Source organism: Myxine glutinosa, chromosome 6 (assembly GCF_964187855.1).
Source record: "Myxine glutinosa chromosome 6, kmMyxGlut1.1, whole genome shotgun sequence".
Taxonomy (NCBI): domain Eukaryota; kingdom Metazoa; phylum Chordata; class Myxini; order Myxiniformes; family Myxinidae; genus Myxine; species Myxine glutinosa.
Window position 1 is genome coordinate 104,110,278 of NC_136266.1, and position 17,474 is coordinate 104,127,751.

Here is a 17,474-nt window from a genome sequence, read left to right on the forward strand (position 1 = left end):
TCCCCAAGGCCTTTGAAGACATTATGCCAAGGACATTTGGTTTTGTGGTGCACAGGTAGGATTTCTGAATAATTTTTCATCAAACAGCATCGAGTGGAAGAAAAAAAAAGGAAGACGTATCGAGTTCTGATCCAACATTGTCCCCTCCTCCTCTCTCGGACCTCCACTTCCCATTCCCCATCGCCCTCTAACCAAACCCTTCCATTTTTCCAACTCCTCCCCAGAATTGCATTCGGAGATCTTTAATAAGGCAAAAAAAATCTTAATGAGTCAAGCCAACAGAAAAGGGCAGTCAAAGGCTCCAACACCCCAATCTCATCTCCAAACCTCACCTGATCTTTGCGCTCACAGCTCTGCTCAGCTCCAGGTTCCTGCTTCACTCTGGCAGTTTTGAGGCCGAGGCCATCTGTGCCTATGCCTTGTGAGCAACGGAGGACAGGTGACGAGCCTTCGGGTCTCCGAAGCAGGCTAAAGCTATCGCTGCAATCACCCTGTAAAAGCGGCTGCTGCTGCGATATCTGTGCGTTACCGCTACGGTCTTCGATGGTACCTGCGCGCTCTCCAGCCAACGGTGTTGAGGGCGGGCGAGGAACCGTACAGTCATCGGCGGTCGCTTGGCCGGCCCGCACGGGGCTTTTTTTAGTCAAATCGAGACCGACGAGCTGTGGACGTTCACGTTCCGCAGAGCTGCCGCGCCCGCCGCGGAGATCCAGTCCGACTTCTTCGGTGGTCGTGCCACCCGTGGACCCGGCACTTCTTCCGAGGTAGAAATCACCGACGCCGGGACTCATTGTGAGCAGTTCTCCAACCCTCTGGATCTCCCCAGCTCGAGACACATCTCCCATTCTGCAACGGGCCATACATTTGTCACCACCGCAACATTTTAACACCTGGTGACTTTTGACAATAGCAAAACAATAGATCAAGCAAGAAAAAATTACAAAATATCAGTGTCAAACAAGTGAAGAAGCTTACTTAAGGCAAAAACTTCAGCTTAACTGAAAGAAAAACAATAGGTGATAGCATTGCCAGAGAAGCGTGTGTTTTGAAACCCAAGGTTGAAAATTTAAGACCTCACAGGAACTGCTCTGCTTTGCCTTAGAACTGGTTGACAAGCAAGCACAACAAATGAAGATAACAAGCGAAGCCGTTTGGGATTGGGACACCCAAAAAACCTTGGATTGCACAGGTGGGAGAGCAACTTATCAAGTCCAAAGTTTTTTTCCAATCAACATCAGTATGATTTTACAACACAATGTCTGGGACGAGAAGTAAAATATCAACATTCATTGCAATGGTCCAATGTACTGCCAAGTGTTCAATCCGTGTTCCTGGAGTAGGCCATCGAGATGACAGGTACTTGGCGAAGCACTTGGACAGTACGAAAGGTCAGTACAGCGAATAGACGTAGTTAATACTTCCAGGAAGGAGATGGAGATACTTAATACTTCCGTGCTAAAGGTTAGCATCACTGCAAGCACCACATGGTTTTGGCCTACCTGCAAGATGAGGTAGAAAAGTAGTTTTGAATTACAGCAGTCTTTGTTGGTGTCCTTGGTTCCTCTTTAGCCTCAATGCCTTCATCTTCCTCCATCTCCTCCTCATCATCTTCATCCTCATCATCATCTTCATCATCTTCGTCATCCTCTGGCCCACAGCCCGATGCCAATAAGTCTTGTGGCCCCCTTGCTGGTGGAGGGCTACTCGTAAGACCAGATAGCCCATGGCCAGGTGTGACGACTGCTGCCACACCACCACCAGCTCCACCACTGTTTTGCCTCGGAGGACCAAGTCGCCCATTCCTTTTAAGCCGCTTCCGGCAAAGAGCCACGAGATTTGGCAGCTGGAGGTAGCTGGCTGCAGTCAGTAAAGCAGCCAATCCTGGCTCAGAAGCCACTGGTGTCGTCACTCCACCGCCGCAGGTTGATCCCCCACTGGCAGCCACCGCTCCGTACACCGCCGCCAAACGGCCCGTATATATGTACTCCAAGATGGCTCGAAATACCGGAGGGGTGATGACATCCGAATCGAGGTTGATCAGGTTATCATGCACGACTAGTGATTTGAAGTAGAGGCTGCTTGCTGCCAGGACAGCTTTGTGGGCACGGAACAAGGCGTTCTCCACCACGATGACCACATCACACAGGAAGCCTTTGCTGCGTTGCTTGTTCAACTGGCCCAAGAGGTGCTTGGCGTGGCTTGGGAGCTCCATGGTGGGCTCCCGTTGCTCTGAGCTGCAAACAGACATATTGCAGAAGAAAAGAAAAACTTTACAAACATTGGCATTATTTGCGCGAATGCACTTCATTTAAACGGTAACTCCAATCTGCAAGTTCAACTGTACTTTTCATCAGGTTTGGCCCATCATTCCAACTTTGTACATGACATATTACTGACCTATAATGCATTTTCAAATTTACCTCTTTTAGTTCCATGGGCTATTCCAAGAGCTTTGTGTTTTGCATACAAACGCTAAAGTCAGGAACGTAAAAAGATGGAAGGTGGCGAGGATGGATTGATGCCGAGAGGAGGGAGGGGAGCAGACGGAAGGATGTGGCACTGGAGAGAGAGAGAGAGAGAGGAGGTGGGGGATGGGAGATGGGTAAGTAGGATAGGGAGTGGCGGAAGGTGGGAGGGCAATAGAGCAAGGGTCAAATGGGGTCGACCAAACTTTACACAAAAATGGCTGGGGTATGCAGCCTGAGAAAGGCATGCCAGAGCAAGAGTGGAACAAAGAAAAAGCTCTCCTACAAAACACGGGCGCTTAAAACAGCCCACCCCCCACTCCCGCCACCTCCTCTTTGAACCAAAGCAAAGTGAATATTCTTGGTCCAGTTAAAACGTAACCGGTTTTGGTTTATAGCCTCTCATCAGGACGGATGCATTTCTCAGAATAAGGGGTCACAGCAAGAGAAAACTGCACAAGCTAAAGAAATCCTAACAATGTGGTGTGTGTGGGGCTGTGGGGTGTGCAGGAAAGAGGGGAGCAAAATCGATTGTGCTTAAATCATGATCATTACACAAATGTGAATACGATGATGAATGCACCATGGACTGGATTCAAACAAATGCTTCAACCTGTTCCCCTTTAGGACAGAGAATGCAAAAAAACAAAAACTTTTAAGAGTAAAATGAACACCACGGGAGCAGTTCAGCCACAACAAACCACATCCTTGGAAATGCAGACAAAGTGCAAATACGACATCGATAATTCTATAACCACATTCTGTTGTTTTCCCCCATGCCAGGTGCTTGGCTTGCGGAAGGTACGCAACGAGCATGGTGCTGGCTTCACCACAAACCTCCAACCTGAGGGTTACATCCCAAACTTCACCTCAAACCACCGGCGCAAGGGTTACATCCAAAACTTTACCTCGAACCTGTGACCTAAGAGTTACATCCCAAACTAGACCGGCAATCAGTAGGGAGCATATACCTCCACCTGTTTGGCCGTATCATTCAATGGTGAAGAATCACTTAAAGAAGCGTTATGCCGAGGTCCCCCGTCGGGGAAGTGATGTGAGTTGACAAAGTGGAAGACGCAGAAAACATGCTGTGGTATGATATTCCGCTCACAAGGTTCAGACATACATGGAGGCGGCCATCTTGGATTTTGACGTGGCGACCCAATTTTCAATAGCGTTCTCCCTTATGCCGAGATACACCCACACACCAGATTAGAAGTTGGTACTTCGCTTGTTTTTCAAGATATTCCGCTCACAAGGTTCAGACATACATGGCAGCGGCCATCTTGGATTTTGACGTGGGTTGCACCCGCACACCAAATTAGAATTCGGTCTTTTGCTTACGCACGCACGCACGGACGCACGCAGAAAACCATAGTCCCCCTTTCGCTCCGCGGTGCGACGGGGGACAATAATTCTCAGATCCGAATCCATATTCAGATCTTCACCAAAATCTAATCGATTCGTCCTTGTCACAAACACAACCTGTCCAACAAGTTTTGTCGAAATCCATCCATAACTTTTTGAGATATCCCGCAATGTATAGTTTTTGTCCCGATCTCCCAAAGGTGAAGAATCACTTAGAAATTAAATAATTCTCATATCCGAATCCCTATTCAGATCTTCACCAAAATCGAAATGATTAGTCCTCGTCAGGCACACAACCTGTCCACCACGTTTTGTCCAAATCTGTCCACAACTTTTTGAGATATCCTGCTATGTATCATTATTGGCCCGATCTCCCAATAGTGAAGAATCACTTAAAAAATGATACTAGTCGGATCCGAATCCGGATCTTCACCAAAATCGAATCATTTCGTCGGTGTCACATACAATACATCTCTGACAAATTTCGTCCGAATCCGTCCACAACTTTGAGATATTTTGTTCACAAACGGACAGACAGACAGCGATGAAAACATAACCTCCATCCACCTTTGGTGGCGGAGGTAATTAAATGAAGTTTGGCCCTTCATGAAGGACGATTCAAATAAAAGATGTTGAAAGCCTGTGAATGCCCTTGGACTATGGTGCACAGGTATACACGTCGAAGCTGCGTTTCATCGGGACGGTCCTTTACAGGTTTACTCCAATCTGCTAGGTAGGTTGTGTGGAGTGCCACCGGTAAAGCTTCGATACTAAACGAGTGTAAAAGGTTCAAAAGGCAGCTCTTCTAAAACTTCGAGGAAATACGTATACTTATTACGTAAGTAAAAATGACCGCATTTTTTAGGCCCTCTCTGTCCTCAATTGTCTTTTCTTTTTTTTTCTTTTTTTTGTATACTGAATCGAGGCTCGTGAAAGAGCTAACATTTATTTCACAAACAAATCAACCAGACAAACAAAATATACAAAAGAGGGAGCGGAAGCCAAGATGGGGAGAGAAGGGGAAGCACACAACCACAACATTTGAGAGCAGGGAGAAGTGTGGGAGGGAGAGGGCTTGGGGGCAGGAGGCGTGGGAAGGGGAGGGGGGGGGGGAGAGGTATAAAACACATGGGGACCGAAATTAGCGGGGGTAGAAAAGATCAAGGTTTTGGATGGGGGAGGATAAGAGATGGTGGTGAACAGCTGTTTTAAAGACCTGGAGGGTGGAGTGGGATTGAAGAGAGTGAGGGAGTTTGTTCCAGAGGTGGGAGAAAAGAGGAATGAAGGAGTGAAGGTGAGCAGAAAGTCTTGATTTTGGCAGTTTAACCATAAGAGGGTTGCAGGCAGATCTTGTGCGACCTGTAGGAATATTTGGGGGACAGAACCCAGAGAGAGCTGGGGGTGCAAGGCCGGAGAGGAGTCGGTAGAAGACGGAAAGACCACCAACCTGCCTGCGGTGAGTGAGTGAAAGGCCCTTGGAGTTAGCTTCATCGCGGGAGATTCCAATGATTCTGAAATGAGTTCCAATGAGTGATTCCAATGAGTCTTCTCCCTCACCCCTGCCCTTACTCACTCCGGTGGCAAACACCCAATGTGGTGCTTTCATTATAAGAATGCTCTATTTGATGCAATATTGTACACGACGGCACACGTTCAACAAAATGGCAAATAGCCACCGGCACACACTAAGTATACAGTGTAGGGTTTGAACCAGGGATGATGTTTACCCCTAGGGCAACATGGGAAGATGGAAGTGACAAACAAGAGGAGGGTTAGCATCGCCAAATTATTGATACTATAATCGAACATAAACCTGACCTTAATAAGTGGCAGGGCCCCGAAGGTGGATATCTTTTATTAGGCCCGACCCCATTTTTACCTCCACCACACTGAACAAATACAAATTCCTACTGAAACTCTCCTGTCCACCTGCACTCGGCAAGCGCGGAGTTTCCCAATGCTGTGAATGTGAGTTGAGGGAAGCCTTCCTTCTGCTCTGGACTGACTTGTCATTGACTCTGTCATTTTGGACTATTTCACCTTCACGACAACAATTTCTGCTAATACACAATTTGTTTCGCATGATTCTTTTAACATTGTGATCTACGGATATTTGTCTCCATATTCGTGATGGACATTTGTCATGTCCGCCATAACTGTACTCGATTGTATGTTTTTCCGAGTAGTATTTCAAATCGACTGGGGTCCATTATAAATACTTCTGAAGTCATGTAAGATTGCACCTGCATATTATATCTGTGATGTCGTCGTACTGAGGAAAGCATTGAGGGGTGGGAGGAGTATCACATGTTCCAGCACTATCGAAATGTTACTTTATATACTGGCAATTGGTTCATGAGTTATCAAACACAATGACCACAATATTCGTCGTGTGTGTGTGTGTGTGTGTGTGTGTGTGTGTGTGTGTGTGTGTGTGTGTGTGTGTATGTGTGTGTGTATGTGTGTGTGTGTGTGTGTGTGTGTGTGTGTGTGTGTGTGTGTGTGTGTGTGTGTGTGTGTGTCTGTCTGTCCGCAGCATAACTACCCGATGATATCATCCGATCTTGATGAAACTTGGGCGGGAGGTTGATATCATGATCTAGTTGTGTCCTGCCTCGAGTGGGCGTATTGCGCCCATTGTGGGCGGAGCGACGCCCGAAAAAGATGTCGTTTTAGGGGGTAATCGAGTTCAAGCTACATCTTCTCCGAGGGGTTTGTTGGAATCTGACAGGGGTTTCGGTATTTGGTTAGGCCAATGTCATGTGTCTCGCCCCACGGAGCTCGATTTTTCATTGTCGCCCCAAGGTGAAGGTCACAAGGTCACGAAATTTAGAAAAGTCGATTTTTGATGGTTTTATTACATTGTTCGCTTCCTGATAGGGTGAATGTCGTACATGATCTTATATTATCACATACGTCATGAAATACAAGTTTTCCAACAAATTTCAGAATATTTGACCTTGGAAGGTCACAAAGGTCAAATTTTCAAACTTGTCGGAATCGAACCGAATTTTCGGTATTATGTAGCTAACTAACATCATAACTGATTATACATTATTTTCTATCTCATTTCAAGGTCAGTAACCTTCGTTTTGACATTTCAAGGTCACAAAGATCAAATTTTCAAAGTTGTCGGAATCGAACCGAATTTTCGGTATTGTGTAGCTAACTAACATCATAACTGATTATACATTATTTTCTATCTCATTTCAAGGTCAGTAACCTTCGTTTTGACATTTCAAGGTCACAAAGATCAAATTTTCAAAGTTGTCGGAATCGAACCGAATTTTCGGTATTATGTAGCTAACTAACATCATAACTGATTATACATTATTTTCTATCTCATTTCAAGGTCAGTAACCTTCGTTTTGACATTTCAAGGTCACAAAGATCAAATTTTCAAAGTTGTCGGAATCGAACCGAATTTTCGGTATTGTGTAGCTAACTAGTCTCATAACAGGTAATACATTCCTATTTATATATTTTCAATGTCGGTTTTGACTTTTGTCATTGAATACCGCTCGCTCGTGAACCATCGTCGTCTCCCGACTTGTCTTCTTATTCTTTCGTATGCAGCACAAGACTGTGGGGTAGCATCATTGGTTAAGGACACAACCCTATGCGATTGATGCAATGCTACCTGTATGTTTGGGCAGGAATTTGGTGTTTGGCCAGGATGCCGGCGATAGCTTGCCTACCCTTTATGAAGGACACTGCAGGATCATTCACTGGTGGGGGATGGGAAATGGGTAAATCCCAACAAAACGTTTAGGACATACCAACAAAATGTTAATAATATGGCACTGGAGAGAGATAGAGGGAGAGGGTTAGATGTCATTTATCACATTATCGTGCATGGCGCGGTGAATAAACTGCTATAAATTAGAGGATATAAATTGATCATTGAGGCTAACTGATCAGACAGTGTGTGTGTGTGTATATAATATATATATATATATATATTGTTGCGGTTTTGAGTTTGTACAGTGAGTCTAATAAAGGTTAAAATTTGCCCCTCACAGTCAGTCACACAAGCAACATGTAGCCTCGCGATAGTATAGTTATCTCTTAGTATTTGTAAGCTTAGTCCTTTTTCCATTGTTAGTTCTGCGTTGAGTAGAGCCAAGAGAATAGGCCCTACTGTCACCGACAATCCAGCGTCTGTAGCCTCATGCCCCTTTGCGCTAACTTGGGTTCATTTTGGGCGAGTTAACACGAGGCAGGCTAGGAAGGTCAGGAGGCGGAGCGGCAGAAGCGCTGACGGTAAGCACGAGCCGCCAATCAGAGCTCAGAGGTGGTGGCGGCGGCGTGGCGTCACAGGGCGTGGTGAGAGGGTTTGAGAGGGATCCAGAAGGTTCGGGGGGCGTAGCTATAAAACCCGCTGCCCTCGAAAGGACTCGATGCAAAGGACTAGCGTGGGAAAGTCGATGAACAAAGGACTGCTGCCTGAAAGGACTCGCAAGTGGAGAGCGTCAAAGGACACGCGCGAAAAGGATTGACGAAAGGGCTAGCACTAAGGAACTCGCGCGCACTAACCAGCTCAGAGGATCGAGGAAGAAGAGTTGGCAGCGAACTGTGAAAGACACGCGGGCGCAGCCAGACGCGCATGAACCGATATACAGCGCATTTAAGTCGCGCGAGTGAGAACGGCTGAGTAATCGCCAGCCGCGCTGAGAGTCCCGCCCTTTACCGTTCCACCTCGTCATCTGCCTTGTTCGGGAGACGCGCTACGGGTTCCTGCCATCGCCTGCTACCATCTTCACAGGACGTGCTGGGGCCGTGGAGAGCCGGACGAGGACCGTCTCTGGACAACCACGTCGACGTGTTGGGGAACATCTACCCATCTGCAATTCCCTGTGTGAGTGTGACGGGCCCGTTGTCTGGGTAATAAGCAAAGACTGATTAAGGCTGCTCTGCGTCTCTGCGTCCCTGATCATTGTACATACGAGTGGGAATAATTAAACCTGTGTTCTTCCTTTCTTCCATTTGATCGTTTCTGTGGTTTATTCATTGGCTAAGCGTGGCACGAATAGGATCACTCGAATCGGGTTCCACTAATTAAGACTGCACTGACCACGTGGTACTCAATCCGCTCGGCGTACTCAAACCACACGTGGCTCGTGCGAGGCTTGCTTCCTCGCTTCCAGGGCAGCGCGGGGACTTAGGTACGAGCGAGAAGTGGTCCCGGGACCATACTCCGCGTTTGTCCGGAAGGGACGTTGTAAGTCTTGGTTCCGCCAGGCCCAGAAAGAACAAGGGGATTAAGCCCCCCTTTGTAAGGGGAAGTAGGGCGGCGTAGAACCACAACAATATATATATATATACATACATACGAGAGCCAGTCAATAAGTAACCTTAAAATGGCGATATAAATTTGAGAATGTAATGTGTGTAATTGTAGACGACATATGTTATATCTATGGGTAAGAGTCATGTTTTGCCTGTTTTAGATCTGGCAACATTGAGTGTATGACATCACTAGATAAGTTCCAAGATGGTGGCTCCCTTAGAAGCATGCACCAGGGAGGAGCAACGTTCTGTCATCCGTTTATTGGGAAGTGAGGGTGTGAATCCCAGTGAAATCCATCGTAGAATGAAGATACAATATGGTGACGCGTGTTTATCGCTGCAGCAGGTGTATGACTGGGACAGGAAGTTTAAAAGTGGTGTCCAGTGTGGCAGACGCTGCTCGCTCGGGCCGGCCTCACACACCCGACACACCAGAAATGGTTGCAGGAGTTGAGCATGTGCTCAGGGAAAACCGTCACATTACACTGGATGAAGTGGTCTCCGAATTGAGCATTACCATAGTTCAGCACACCAAATCATTCACAACGTGCTGGGGTTCCGCAAAGTGTCTGCAAGGTGGATGCCTAGACAACTCACACCCAAACTGAAAGAACGGCGAGTGGACGCATGTGAAGAACTGCTGCGACATTACGAAACAGAAGGCGAAGCTTTCTTACAGCGCATAGTGACTGGGGATGAAAGCTGGGTCCACTACTTTCAGCCAGAAACGAAGAGGGCAAGCAAAGAGTGGCGCCATTCAACTTCACCGAAGCTCAAAAAATGCCACACACAGCCGTCTGCTGGAAAAGTGATGCTGACGCTCTTCTGTGATAGCCGAGGCCCACTTGTGGAGCATTACATGCCCAGAGGGACCACAGTCACCAGTGCATCATACTGCGACCTCCTTAAAAATCACCTGAAACCAGCAATCAGATCAAAATGTCATGGACTACTCACTACCGGTGTTTTTCTGCAGCATAATAATGCTGGGCCCCATACTGCCCACGCTACAGCTTCATCAACCGAGGACCTGCATTTTGAGTGTCTTCCTCATCCACCCTACTCCCCAGACCTCGCCCCTTCGGTTTACCACATCTTTGGACCACTTAAAGGCGCTTGGTGGAACCACTTTCTTATCCGACGAAGAGGTCCGAGAGGCGGTGCACGAATGGCTACACAAGCAGCCAAAATTTTTTTTTTGTATCTGGATCCGGATCCAGATCCAGATCTTCACCAAAATCGAATACACTCGTCCTTGTTACACGTCCAACCGGTCCACCACGTTCCGTCTGAATATGTCCATACCTTTTTTGAGATATCCTGCTCACAGACAAACAGACATGGGGCGGGACCACACCTGTCAATCAGCCTGGTGGTGGCGGGGCCGGGGTAACAATAATTGTGAGTACGTCTATTAATTACGTACCATTTGCATGCCATTATTATACTGTATCCATCCACAACTTTTTGAGATATCCTGCTCACCGACAAACAAACTGGCAGTGGTGAAAACATAACCTCCACACCCCTTCAGTGGTGGAAATAATTATCTGTATGAATCCCATTCACTTCAGGATCGGTTTACCTTGAAAAGCGTACAGGGCCCGGACAGTGTCAGCATGAATTACATATTATGAATGTTTTCTCAACAGATGAAAACTAGAAGGGCACTCTGACGTCGCGACGTCGACCGATATGCCTCCACCAACATTATTACATCATTATACATATGTTTGTGTTTTGTTTCATTTCATCATTATACATACTTGTACCAAGTTTGACTCAGTTCCCTTTAGCCGTTTTTAAGCTATCGCGGTAATGAAAAAACTATTACAGACACTGACCTTTCATCTCTTGATGCCGAAATATTATCAGTTCAAATTTTCATCATAATTTATACTTATACCAAGTTTTGTCAAAATCCCATCACTGGTTCACAAGTTAGAGCAGTAACAGAATTTTTACCTAACATGACCTCTGACCTTTGACCTCGTAATATAATCAATTCATTTTTGCTCGTTTGACTAAGATCCCTTCAGCTGTTCTCAAGTTACCGCAGCAACAAAAACCCATCACGGACACATGGACGGACGGACGGACGGACAGACAACCCGAAAACATAATGCATCTGTCGACTTCGTCAGCGGAGGCATGAAAAACATATACAATACATGGAAGGAGTACACAAACAACCACAACCATAGCCACAACAAAAACATATACAGTACATGGAAGGAGTACACAAACAACCACAACCATAGCCACAACAAAAACATATACAGTACATGGAAGGAGTACACAAACAACCACAATCATAGCCACAACAAAAACATATACAATACATGGAAGGAGTACACAAACAACCACAACCATAGCCACAACAAAAACATATACAATACATGGAAGGAGTACACAAACAACCACAATCATAGCCACAACAAAAACATATACAATACATGGAAGGAGTACACAAACAACCACAACCATAGCCACAACAAAAACATATACAGTACATGGAAGGAGTACACAAACAACCACAATCATAGCCACAACAAAAACATATACAATACATGGAAGGAGTACACAAACAACCACAACCATAGCCACAACAAAAACATATACAGTACATGGAAGGAGTACACAAACAACCACAATCATAGCCACAACAAAAACATATACAATACATGGAAGGAGTACACAAACAACCACAACCATAGCCACAACAAAAACATATACAGTACATGGAAGGAGTACACAAACAACCACAACCATAGCCACAACAAAAACATATACAATACATGGAAGGAGTACACAAACAACCACAACCATAGCCACAACAAAAACATATACAGTACATGGAAGGAGTACACAAACAACCACAACCATAGCCACAACAAAAACATATACAATACATGGAAGGAGTACACAAACAACCACAACCATAGCCACAACAAAAACATATACAGTACATGGAAGGAGTACACAAATAACCACAACCATAGCCACAACAACAACAACAACAACAACAACAACAACAATTACATGTGATTTGCTTCATTTGCTTTTGTGATTTGCTTTTTTGTGTGTTTTGCTTCATTTATAATTACCATTGAGACTCACAGATAGACATGCAATATGTTCGAAATGCAACATGCTGTCTTTTGATTATTAAATCCGTCAGTGAGGCAACAGGTATGCACGGCTAGTCGTACAGAAAACGAAGCAAGGCAGTCACACGCTTGATGCTCTCTGCTGATTGACATGAGATGAGTTCAATTATGTTCTCTGTCCCTTGAAAGAGGTGTCGATACTAAAAGTGGAGGCAAAGTCCAGTGGATACTTATAATGAAGGGAAGGTCCATTGACAGTGCCGCGACTGATGAACCCATCTATGATAGGGATGACTCCATTAGGTTCGTGTAATGTGTCATGCACAAGTATGTGAATTCATTGCGATAAATTGCTTCGTTGTGTGAAATAAAATGGAAATTCGCTAAAGATACAAAAATGATAAACCACCTTAGACCTTTAACATCCAACAAGTAATGTAATGCTAGCGGATGGGCCACCTGCAGGATGCTGTAGCCGATACGCACACCTCCTCGGAGTAACGTCGAAAAGGTAAACGCCCGGGACATTTATTGGAGGAAAATCAGCAACTATTCATGTTCTAAATGTAATAAACATAACTAAGTATTATGAATTTAAATCTAGTAAATATAATGATGACTGTTAATATTCTTTACAATACGCCAATACATGTCCCCTACTGGTCCCAATGAATGTCCTTGTTCCAAGCACTCAGCAATTGTGAGCCACACACAGTAGGACAAATTGTTTTAGGTATCCAAAGCTACAGAATAAGTTGCAGTTTCTGTCATTTATCATAACTAGTACACCCGCTCACTATGGGAGCGGCAGGGGGGAGTCATGTTATTATACTTTTTATTATTGCCAATTATTATTACTTTTCCAATATGTAGGATCCTGGGTTTGAATCCCGGTCGATCGCTGAATTAACACCAGGGGGGTTGACTCAGCCTGTCATCCTTCCGAGGTCGGCAAATTGAGCACCAGCTTGCTGGTAATTCCCTGTGTGTGTTGCAAGAGGTGACTAACAGGGTTGGTGGCAGGAAGGGCATCCGGCCATAAAACATTGCTTCAAAAAGGGGACCAAGGTGCCCAAAAAAGGCCAACCCCCCACTCTGCCGGGAAAAATGGCCTCCAAAGGTGGTTCTTACATCAGGTTATTGAAAGGATCAGAACATGCATGATATTATAACATGTTAGATCAGGTCATTGAAAGGATCAGAACATGCATGATATTATAACATGTTAGATCAGGTCATTGAAAGGATCAGAACATGCATGATATTATAACATGTTAGATCAGGTCATTGAAAGGATCAGAACATGCATGATATTATAGCATGGTAGATCAGGTTATTGAAAGGATCAGAACATGCATGATATTATAGCATGTTAGATCAGGTCATTGAAAGGATCAGAACATGCATGATATTATAACATGGTAGATCAGGTTATTGAAAGGATCAGAACATGCATGCTATTACAACATGGTAGATCAGGTTATTGAAAGGATCAGAACATGCATGCTATTACAACATGGTAGATCAGGTTATTGAAAGGATCAGAACATGCATGATATTATAACATGTTAGGTCATTGAAAGGATCAGACCGTGCATGACATTATGACATGTTAGATCAGGTCATTGTAAATACATCATTAATAGCCGGCGAAGCCGGTGTTGTGAATAAACACGTACGTATTATGTTGAAAAGCCAGATTTTGCTGGATCCCTTGAGAATTCCAAGCTTTGACGCACCAAATCGCTCAATGGAGGCCGCCATCTTGCGGATGCGGAAGTATGCATAACAAATTGAAAAAAGTTCAATAGGAGTTTGTTTCACCCGTCTTTTTTTGATTCACAATCTTATGCACCTCTAATTTGTAATTAAAATACTTTAAGACCAACCTTGACCCGTATGGGCCTGGTTATCTTCAACGAAAATCGTCATCAAACACCGGAACCAATGAGATTCGAGCATTTGAAAAAATATTTCAAAAACCAAATCACTCAATGGAGGCCGCCATCTTCCGGATGCGGAAGTATGCATTAAAAAATTGCGAAAAAGTTCAATCGGAGTTTGTTTCACCCGTCTTTGTTTGATTCACACTCTTATGCACCTCTAATTTGTAATTAAAATATTTTAAGACCAACCTCGTTCCCCGGGCCCGCACGGTCCCTGGTTATCTTCAACGAAAATCGTCACCAATTACCGGAACCAATGAGATTCGAGCGTTTGAAAAAGTATTTCAAAAAAGCTTTTTTACCACATTTCGAAGGCTGAAAACGGCGTCAAATATTCTAAAATTGACGAAGAATTGTTTTTTAGAAATCTCGCGGCCGTAGGGCATAGTTTTTCACGGCCGGAAATATCCGAAATTGAGACGGAATTCACCGAATTAATCAAGAAGGAAATTTTATAAATTTTAATCTCATCCAGAATGCAAATGGTGTCATTTTGAACTAGGTACGGTACCGACTACACCTACCTACTACCAACTACCTAACCTACTAATGCCATAGTGATGGGTAAAATAGTGGCAAGAGGCTTTGGCTTTGCCGGCGCATTGCGGCTTTGCAGTCGGGTACTAGTATTATGCCATTATCATAAGTGTTGTTAGTACCTGTGTAATGAGAAGCGGCTTTGGAAAAACACCACAAAAAACGCCTTGGAAGAAGTCCACATTTGCGGCAGGAAGGATCGTGTTATTATTCCATGTTGGGTATATAGACTACAGTAGATCTACGATCGTGTGCGTTCGGCGACGTGATAAGCCTTGAGTGATGTCCGGATTCCTCAATTTTTTTTTGTTTATTGTTATAAAAAGCATTAGCGACTGTTTAAAAAGCTAATCATATGTGCTTATGGTTTATAATATTTTACACTCTGGTAGAGGCCGTTGGGCCGTTGGGCCAACACGCAGCTCCATTAGTGACAATAGAGGGGAAAACCCGCTTGGGGGAAAAAAAACCCTTGGAGAGGGGGGCAAATGAATGCGCTACAACCTTCAATGTGTAACCCTTCGTCATCCTGTCAAGTTTGGTTGAGATTGGATAAGTAACGATCGAATGTATCACGGTCAAAAAATCATCAGACAGACAGAGACCAAATTGCGTATTTTAGTATGATAAACCCATGTACCAAGTTTCAGTTCAATATGTTAAAGAGTAAGTCCGGTCCGTCATATATGTCCGGTAAGTAAAGAGTCTGGTATAAAGAGTAAGTCCGGTCAGTAATATGTTAAAGTCCGGAAACCTGACCCTTGTATAATACGCGATATTTTTTAAGTCCAAAAAGGGCATAACTTCATGAAAAACCTCAAAACTCAAACTTGTTCTGTAATTTATCATAATCAAGCCATGTACCAAGTTTCAGTTGAATATGTTAAAATGTAGGTTTAAAAAATCTGGAAAATCACAGTTGAGACAGACAAACAGACGGATGGACGGACAGACAGACAGGAGAGCAAACCTATAGTCCCCTCCTGTGAAACTGGTAGGGGACTCATAAACATAACTGAAAGTCTTGTGAATATAAATCTAATAAATATACCGGTAATTATAACTATTAATATTCTAAATAGAATAAATATAACTAAAGATATTAAAAATACAGATATAATACATTCAATCAAGCATCATAAATTTAAATATACATATGTAATATTTTGGCTTTGCAGGATTCAGATTTTCTTTTTTTCCGGTAATTGTTGATAATCGCAGATTTCAGATCACACACACAGGACGAGGGAAAAAAATGATCGTTTATAGGTGAAATGTATAGAAAAGGGACATTAAAATGATGGTTACAAACTCATTAGATTTCATTAATGTGTAAAAATGTGATGAGTGAAGCAGGTATTTGTATCTCTGCGAAATCAGCTGCTCTGGGGCAGAGCGTTCAGTGTACAGTGCTTACGTGGTGGTTAAAAGTGAGAAAGATCATACACAGTTGCTGTTTTCGTGCGTGGTTAAACGGCACTGGAAGAATACCATAAGCACCATGTACTGTAATAATTATGTAATCCTGAATAATTATGTAATCCTGAATATAGAAAAAAGAAGAACCACCTTTAGAGGCCATTTTTCCCTGCAGAGCAGAGGTTGGCCTTTTTCGGGCACCATGGTCCCCTTTTTGAAGCAATGTTTTATGGCCGGATGCCCTTCCTGCCACCAACCCAGTTAGTCGCCTCTTGCGACACACAGGGAAATACCAGTGAACTGGTACTCAATTTGCCGACCTCAGAAGGATGGACAGGCTGAGTCAACCCCCCTGGCGTTAATTCAGCGATCGACCGGGATTCGAACCCAGGATCCTATGATCCCAAGCCGGCACCCTAACCGCTAAGCCAACACCAGGCTAAACCTGAATATGTGAAACAATAAAAATCTATAAACTACACCGGCACTCGGTAGAGCGCATACCTCCGCCAGGCTGAACAGTTTACCTATAGTATCCCACTGATAGGCAGGCCGGTCCTGGATCCAGATCTTCACCTGAATCTAATCAATTCTTCCTTGTCTCACACCCAACCTGTCCACTAAGTTTTGTCAAAATCTGTCTACAACTTTTTGAGATATCCATGTATAAAGACATCACATGCTCACCATTTGTTTCATCAGGGTGGCAGGACAGCAAGGAAAAGTACATCAGATAACTCATGAGAGCCACTGGATCCTTTTGCTGTTTTTTTCTGTTTTTTCTTTTTTTTTGTGTACAAGATCGAGGCTCGTGTAAAAGCTAACATTAATCACATAAAAACAAACGACACATAAAACATATGATAAAGGGAGCGGGAGAGAAGATGGGGAGAGAGGGAAGGATACAAGTACAACAGTAAAGAACAGGGACATCGGGAGATCTGTGGGAGGAAGAGGCCTTGGGGGGAGGAGGCATGGGAAGGGGGGGGGGGGGGAGTGGTGGTGCAAATTTCTTCAATTTCTTCAAGCAAAGCTTGGATCCAATTGCATATTCAACCTACTGGTTGCATCATCTGTTGTGCCACTGATGCAGTAACCCTGTAGGTTAAGGCAGGAATTTTTAATTTATTCAGGGCACCGCAATAACTCACCTATTCTTAGTTGTTGCTTTTTTTGTTTTGTTTTTTTGTATACATAATCGAGGCTCGTGAAAGAGCTAACATTTATCACACAAACAAATCAAACAGACAAACAAACAAAGTATATAAAAAGGGGAGCGGTAGACAAGATGGGGAGAGAAGGGGAAGCACATAAACACAACATTTGTGAGGGACATCGGG

The 17,474-nt window shown here is 44.2% G+C and overlaps 1 protein-coding gene across 7 annotated transcripts in view; it reads right to left on the minus strand.

The window, feature by feature from the left end:
* Positions 1 to 17,474, minus strand: part of HIC1 (HIC ZBTB transcriptional repressor 1) — a 161,088-nt gene that overhangs the window by 6,176 nt on the left and 137,438 nt on the right. For all 7 annotated transcript variants that reach the window (XM_068120741.2, XM_068120737.2, XM_068120738.2 and 4 more), the window contains 2 exons: positions 1,500 to 2,234; positions 333 to 846 (listed from right to left, as the gene is read on the minus strand). In XM_068120741.2, coding sequence (XP_067976842.1) covers positions 333 to 846; positions 1,500 to 2,212 — 1,227 coding nt within the window. In that variant the 5' untranslated portion in view covers positions 2,213 to 2,234. The remainder of the gene's footprint in view (positions 1 to 332; positions 847 to 1,499; positions 2,235 to 17,474) is intronic.